At 43.9% G+C, this 6,827-nt stretch overlaps 1 protein-coding gene across 1 annotated transcript; it reads left to right on the top strand.

Annotated features, from left to right (window-relative positions):
* Positions 1 to 902: 902 nt before the first annotated feature.
* Positions 903 to 5,970, top strand: GJD2 (gap junction protein delta 2). Its single transcript, XM_039553149.1, has 2 exons — positions 903 to 1,226; positions 1,903 to 5,970. The coding sequence occupies exons 1-2, from the start codon at positions 1,156 to 1,158 to the stop codon at positions 2,744 to 2,746; spliced, it is 915 nt and encodes a 304-aa protein (XP_039409083.1). The 5' UTR covers positions 903 to 1,155; the 3' UTR covers positions 2,747 to 5,970.
* The last annotated feature ends 857 nt before the right edge of the window (positions 5,971 to 6,827 follow it).

Here is a 6,827-nt window from a genome sequence, read left to right as displayed (position 1 = left end):
TGTGGAAATGTTTGGTGATGTTTCAGGTACAGTCTGTAAGGGTATCTGTAAAATGAAAAAAAACTGTTTTAAACACAGTTGTTTATGAGAATAAAATATGTGGACTGATTATAATGCAGGGGTTTATTCAAGATACTTTTTTCTTTTACTGTTTAGAGATGCTTTGTGTGAAGATTTGGTGTCTTTTCTAGCATAGATACAACCTTACTCTCAGAATTCTCTGAAATGGCTATATATGAGCTTTATTTCTTTTCAGTGATTCTTATAACTGTGATCAGGGGAGAATAAAGATGCAATTTGGAGTCAAGTATCTTCCAAGGGTTAGCAGCTCCAACAAGTAAGGTCACTTCTGTTGGAGACCGCTGTTTTGATCTCTAGGAGAGAGGCAAAGCCCAGCAACCCCTGGAGACCCCCGGGCAGGCGCCCGTGGCTGGGCGGGCCACGGTGTCACACTGCCGCCGCAGAGCAGCGTTTCGGACGGGCAGCCGAGGGCAGCGCCCGGTGCTGGCGGGGCTGCGCTGCCGGGCGGAGCGCGGGCTGTGCCGGCTGGCGGGGGCGGCGGGGCAGCGGGTGCCCGGCCGGGGCGCTCCGGCAAGGAGGCACTCGGTTGCACAATGAGCCTCGTGCCTGCCGGGCCAGCTCTTCCTCCGCCCTCCCTCCTCCTCATCCTTTTATTTATTTCATTTATTTTTATTCCATTTATTTGTTTGTATTCCCCGGAATAATAAAAATGAGAAAATCCGAGCGCTGCTTTTGGCTGCTCTCCACCAACCTGTCAGTGACGCAAGCGGAGACTACTTAAAGGCAGATTAGAGACAGCAAGACAGTAAAGCCAACCTTCCTCCCTCCACGCCGCCGGTCCGCCCGCCGCGCCGCGCCACGAGCCGAGCGGGCCCGGCCGGTGGCGGCCGCCGAGCGGCCCCGAGCCCCGCAGAGCCGAGCCGAGCCGAGCCGGAAACCCTCTGCAGGGCTGCCACCTCCAGCCGCCCTCCCGCCACCGGACTGCGGGCGGTAGACACGGGCTGCTCTTCTGTTGGTTTTCCCTCTCTCTGAAAAAAAAAATTAAAAAAAAAAAAAAAATAGGAGGGGTGAAAAAAAGCAGAAGTGAAGAGATCCCCCACGCTTGCCAAAGTCTTTGTCTCCGGATGAACAGCGATGGGGGAATGGACTATTCTAGAGAGGCTACTGGAAGCTGCCGTGCAGCAGCATTCTACTATGATAGGGAGGTAAGGGTCGCGGGGGAGCTGCGGGGAGCACGGGGGGATCCCCTCCTGTCCGAGAGGGCCGGCCGGGGGGTCGGAGGCGCACGGTGGGTCCCGGCTGCGCGGTGCCCTTCGGCCGGGCTCTTTCGGGGTGTGCCTGGAGCTCGCTTGTGTGTGTTGTGTGTGTGTTTGTGTGCTGGGGACGCCGGTATGCGGCACGGGGCTCCGAGGCGCGGGGACACCGCAAACGCCGCTGTCCTTGTGCCCGAGGAGCCACGGGGGCACCGGACGGTCGTCGGGGACACCCCACTGCCATCGGGGTCCCGCTGCCGGCGCAGCCCCGCGCCGCTCCCGGCCGTGCTCTCGGGGCCCCAGGGCCCGTGTGGTCGCCTTTCCGCCGAAGGGGCCGGGCGGGGGCCAGCGCTGACCGCCGCCCCGCGGTCTGTAGCACACGGCCGCGCCGAGGCGACGCCGCGCAACCTGCGCGCCCCCCGCGCGGGAGCGGGGCCGGTTCGTGGTGCCGGGGCCGGTTCGAGCTGCCGGGGCCGGGGCCGGGGCCGGGGCCGGTGCCTGTGTCGGGGCCGGTGCCTGTGTCGGGGCCGGTGCCGGTCCGCGGTGCCGCGGCGCGGGGGCCCGGTCAGCACTGGACAGCTCCCGGCCGCGCGGCGGCGGCGCGCACTGACGGGCTTCTCTGTTGCAGGATCCTGCTGACCGTGGTGGTGATCTTCAGAATTCTCATTGTGGCCATTGTAGGGGAGACGGTGTACGATGACGAGCAAACGATGTTTGTCTGTAACACGCTGCAGCCAGGCTGCAACCAGGCTTGTTATGACCAGGCTTTCCCCATTTCTCACATAAGGTACTGGGTGTTCCAGATCATCATGGTGTGCACTCCCAGCCTGTGCTTCATAACATACTCCGTTCACCAGTCTGCTAAACAAAGGGAACGGAGGTACTCCACTGTCTTCCTTACCTTGGAAAGGGACCAGGATTCAATGAAGCGTGAGGACAGTAAGAAAATCAAGAACACGATTGTCAATGGGGTGCTGCAAAACACTGAGAACTCCACCAAAGAGGCAGAACCAGACTGCTTAGAAGTGAAGGAAATCCCCAATCCTGCTATCAGAACTACAAAATCAAAGATGAGGAGGCAAGAAGGCATTTCTCGATTTTATATCATCCAAGTGGTCTTTCGAAATGCCCTAGAGATTGGATTCTTAGTGGGACAGTATTTTCTGTACGGATTCAATGTCCCTTCCATGTATGAATGTGACAGATACCCTTGCATTAAAGAAGTAGAGTGCTATGTCTCTAGACCCACTGAGAAGACTGTATTCTTGGTATTCATGTTTGCTGTCAGTGGGATTTGTGTGGTGCTTAATTTGGCAGAACTGAACCACTTGGGCTGGAGAAAGATCAAAATGGCAGTGAGAGGAGTACAGGCAAAAAGGAAATCCATATACGAAATCAGAAATAAGGACCTGCCAAGAATGAGCATGCCTAACTTCGGCAGGACTCAGTCAAGTGACTCAGCTTATGTGTGAGGCTGTGACAGAACTGAAACACTGTGCCAGGTGGAACAGACCCAGATACCATTAGAGAAAGGTACATTGCTTAGGCAAGCATTTTATCAAACCACCAAGAAAGCCATTAAGGTATTGGATCTGCACTTACTGAACTAGCTGCAAAATGCAGCACTACATAAAAGACTGAAAAAACAGCTATAAAACCATGCTTGACCTAGCCTTACAGCACAGCTACTATTATTCCTACTTTTCTTTCTAATGATTGGGTTTTATCTGTCAGTGAAGCAGCTTTTTGGTTGTCATTAGGATGTTTACAGTTTGAACTGTCTGACTAATTGTTGTAAATGTGTAGAATGTTCATATCAAAAACTCTGCAAGGATACTCTATATGGGGCGGGGTGGGGTGGGGGACACTGTTGCAATGTGCAGGCATAAGCATGTTTTAAAAGGAGGAAAAGTGCACTGTAAGGAATCTAACCACAGCTCAATCAGGATACCTGCGTTCACGTATCTCACAGATGTCTTATTTTGTTTGTCTAAATCACAGACTGTAGTCCTGGTGTGTATTACTAGCTATTTTCTCTCATGGTTTGTGCATCAATTAGTCATGCTAAAAATAAATGCTGAATATAGTTTTGCCATTTTTTGTTTGCCTGTCCACACACACACACACACCAGAGACCTTAATCATCTTGCATTAGTTGTGATCTGCAGAATATATTGGTAGGTTTTGATTGATTCCCTAATAGGTGCATAAATAAGATGGAGTTGGTTCATGCCAGCCAAAATATGCATTTACCTACAATCACCTATGATGACACACATACCAAAGGAAGAGAGTTCATTGCATTTAACTGCGAATATATCATCTTCTCTCTGCTCTTATTCATATAAGTGCCATACTTGAAACATCTAACTCTGTACTTAGTCAAAAGGTTGTTTTGGGATACCAGCTGGAGTGAAATGATTTTATACTCTCCTTTGTTTATTTTATGCTATTTGTTTAGTCATTGCAATGGTGTAAAAAGCAGCTAAAGTATATATTGATAAATAAAGTACTTGCCTTTTTTTTTTTTTTTTTTTTGTAAGCCAGAGAGATTTGCTCTTCTTTATTCTTGTATACAATTGTAAAAAAACTTACAGGGTCAAAATAATTGACTTACAACAACTATTCTTCAGGGTTTAAAATGTCTTATTGGTATTCTAAACTCTAAGTGATAAAACCCGGGAAATCAGGACTATTTTTTATGTCTGTTTTCCTCCTTAAGCAAGCTTCCTCTGTCTTTAAAGCCTGATCCAAAGTCCACTGACACCAACAGCCTTCTTTCTGCTGACACTAAGGGCAACACAGTTGGCTGCCAAGGTCACTCTAGGAATAGCCAGAATACATTTACCTATAAATGAAACAATTGCAGCTTTTCATCAGGGAATCCAAATAGTAACCTCAGCTTTTCTGCCTTACAGCTGGTTTAAGAAATATATCGTTCATGTCCCATCAGCTTACTGGTAAGCCACTGAGGCAGTCTCAAATGAATCTCTGTTAACAGCAATTATCTTAATAAATAATAGAATATTAAGTTTGACTTTTTTTATCATTTTTAAAATTCGTTCTGAATTCAACAGAAAATATTTCTCTGGCAACAGTAGGAGTTGGATCAGGACTAAAAAACATACAAGTGCATTTCTAACTAAATAGTATCTGCCCTTTAAAGAAAAGGGCCAAAATGGTGCTGGAAAATTTGGGGGTACTTTATAACATAAGAAGGAGACATGGGCTCAGAGTCACAAATGGCCTTTTGATTGTATTTTATGTCAAGCCTGAAAATGGATTTTATTATATATTGGCTTGGAGATGATGCATATAAATCTTTTCCTCTTGGCTTACAATAAATACCTTAACATTCCATTCTTGTCGTTTGCCAGCATTTTCACTTTAAAAAATGTAGATTAATTCTTAGATAGTTTATCCATTATCGCATTCATCTGTTGTCTTTTTTCTTCCACTGTGAAACATTAAAGGATTTTGAGATGTGTCATGTTTTTAAAGATTTAAAAAATATTTTTCTTTATGTGTAGGTCTTAGAGTTTTCCTGATTTGATTACAGAAACCTCTAAAGATGGATTTCTCAGATGATTCTTTGTGATAAAAACGCACACTGATATTGCTAGTTGACTGCATGCTCACTGGAAAACTGCATGTTATTTTTAGAAGGACAACATGGCAGCTAAAATTTCCATCTGCAAAATAACAAGCTTCCGAAGATTGTTATTTAACACACAAATCTAAGTCTGATTTTCATTTTGCAGAGTCCTGGGATGGTTTTCAAAATCTCTTTTTGAACAGATATTGAAAGGAAAAATATTCCTTGGCAGTCATAAGCACTCCTTTAATGTTGAAGAAATGGGAGATTTTATGCAAAGGGCTTGATCCAGTGCAAATTAAAGTTGAAAGAGCAAAACTTGTACTGAAATCATTGGGCTTTGGCTCAAGTCATAATTTTGTGTTAGGCAGAAGCCCTAATGCAGGTTTTTCCAGTGGCTGCATAGCAGTTTTCAGTCAAACTCTAGTGAAGGTGCATGTCTTGAAAGCTATAAGATTTTAATACCTTAAAATTCTAAGGTAATATTTAGGAAATATCTGTTTATATTAGTCAATGCAAATCACTCAGTTCATTTAATTATTTTTATGTAGTTGCACATTTGTACTCCAGTAAACTGGGATTCTTCAGAACCCAAAGAGAAGAATATCAGGAAATGTAAATGCTAATTTACGTAACAGGATCAGTGATAAAGTAGGCAAAGACTTATATTTTGATCAACAGAAACATCATCCTCCATACTTGGAATACGGGTTCTCATAGTTCAGATGAGAGATGAAATGTGTCAAGAGATCAGTTGTTCTAATCTTCCTTTTAAATTGTTATTTTTCATTTCTTACCAACTACTCGTTTGTCATGGACAAGAGAAATATAGCAAACACTTTTTTTGTCAATGTATGTGAGAATCATATGATTAATGCTAATGGCCTGTTTGCATGAAAGCTGACTATTCATTTACAGAATAAATGCTTTAAAATTGTCACAGCAATGGAAAAGTCTGTTAACTGAACAGAACTGAGTGAACATGAAGCTGAAGGGCACATTACTGGCTACTTAGATCTTGCTCCTGCCTCAGTGAAATAAATTAGTCTCACCATTGACATCTCTGTAAGGATCAGACATTAAAAATGAAAATTGAGTTAATGTTTGTTTTGTTCATTGTTTACATTGTTTTGCACTGGTGGACAACATTATATGTCACGATACATGCAAAAAAAATGCTGTGTTCACTAAGCTCCTATGGAAAATTGCAATAGAATCTAATACACTATTAGCTTCATGAAATTAAAAAACTTACATGAAAAAAGACATTTCATTTTTATATATTTGATCTTGTGCTTTCCACACCTGTGTGAATTTCAAAATCTGTTTACGTAGGGGTTATGAACCATTTCACCAGATATGTATAAGATACAATGTGAGCCTATGAAAAAATATTTTAAAAAATAGGACCTTTTTTTCATGATTAAAACTATCTGCATTTTTACATGTAGCATTTTTACATGGGGAAGCTGAATTCACTATTCCCATAAAGAGTTTCATTTTATAGACCTCTGACTTTGAAGAAATATAAAGGTTTTCAGCTTTTACAAGGGAAAACCGAAGAACAAAGAGATCAACTGAGATGAATGAATCGCAGAAGCGGTCAGGTGGATTTTACTCTGTTTTATGCTAAAGCAGTCAGAAACACTCAGAATGTTCAAAGTGGGTGCAATGCTTGTCTTGCATTATACCTACTAGGGTAGGACGAAGCTGCTGCTATGTAGAGAACCATAGGAAAAGACGTACATGAAATGTTAAATGTGAGGAACAATTATTTTCCTGCATATATAAAAGAATACAGTTTTTCCAGGGCAAGAGGATGGACCAGGTGGACATTGTGCCTGCATCCTTCTGGCTTAGTTTTGCTTGAATATAACTGTTTCTCCTTGCTCCTTCAGCAAAACAGGTTAGAAGCTTTTGTTTGGTGTGCATGTATAGAAACAGGAATTTAAAAATTG

This window comes from Corvus cornix, chromosome 5 (assembly GCF_000738735.6).
Source record: "Corvus cornix cornix isolate S_Up_H32 chromosome 5, ASM73873v5, whole genome shotgun sequence".
Classification (NCBI taxonomy): domain Eukaryota; kingdom Metazoa; phylum Chordata; class Aves; order Passeriformes; family Corvidae; genus Corvus; species Corvus cornix.
The sequence above is the reverse complement of the archived record's forward strand: the minus strand, read 5'-3'. Positions and strand labels throughout refer to the sequence as shown.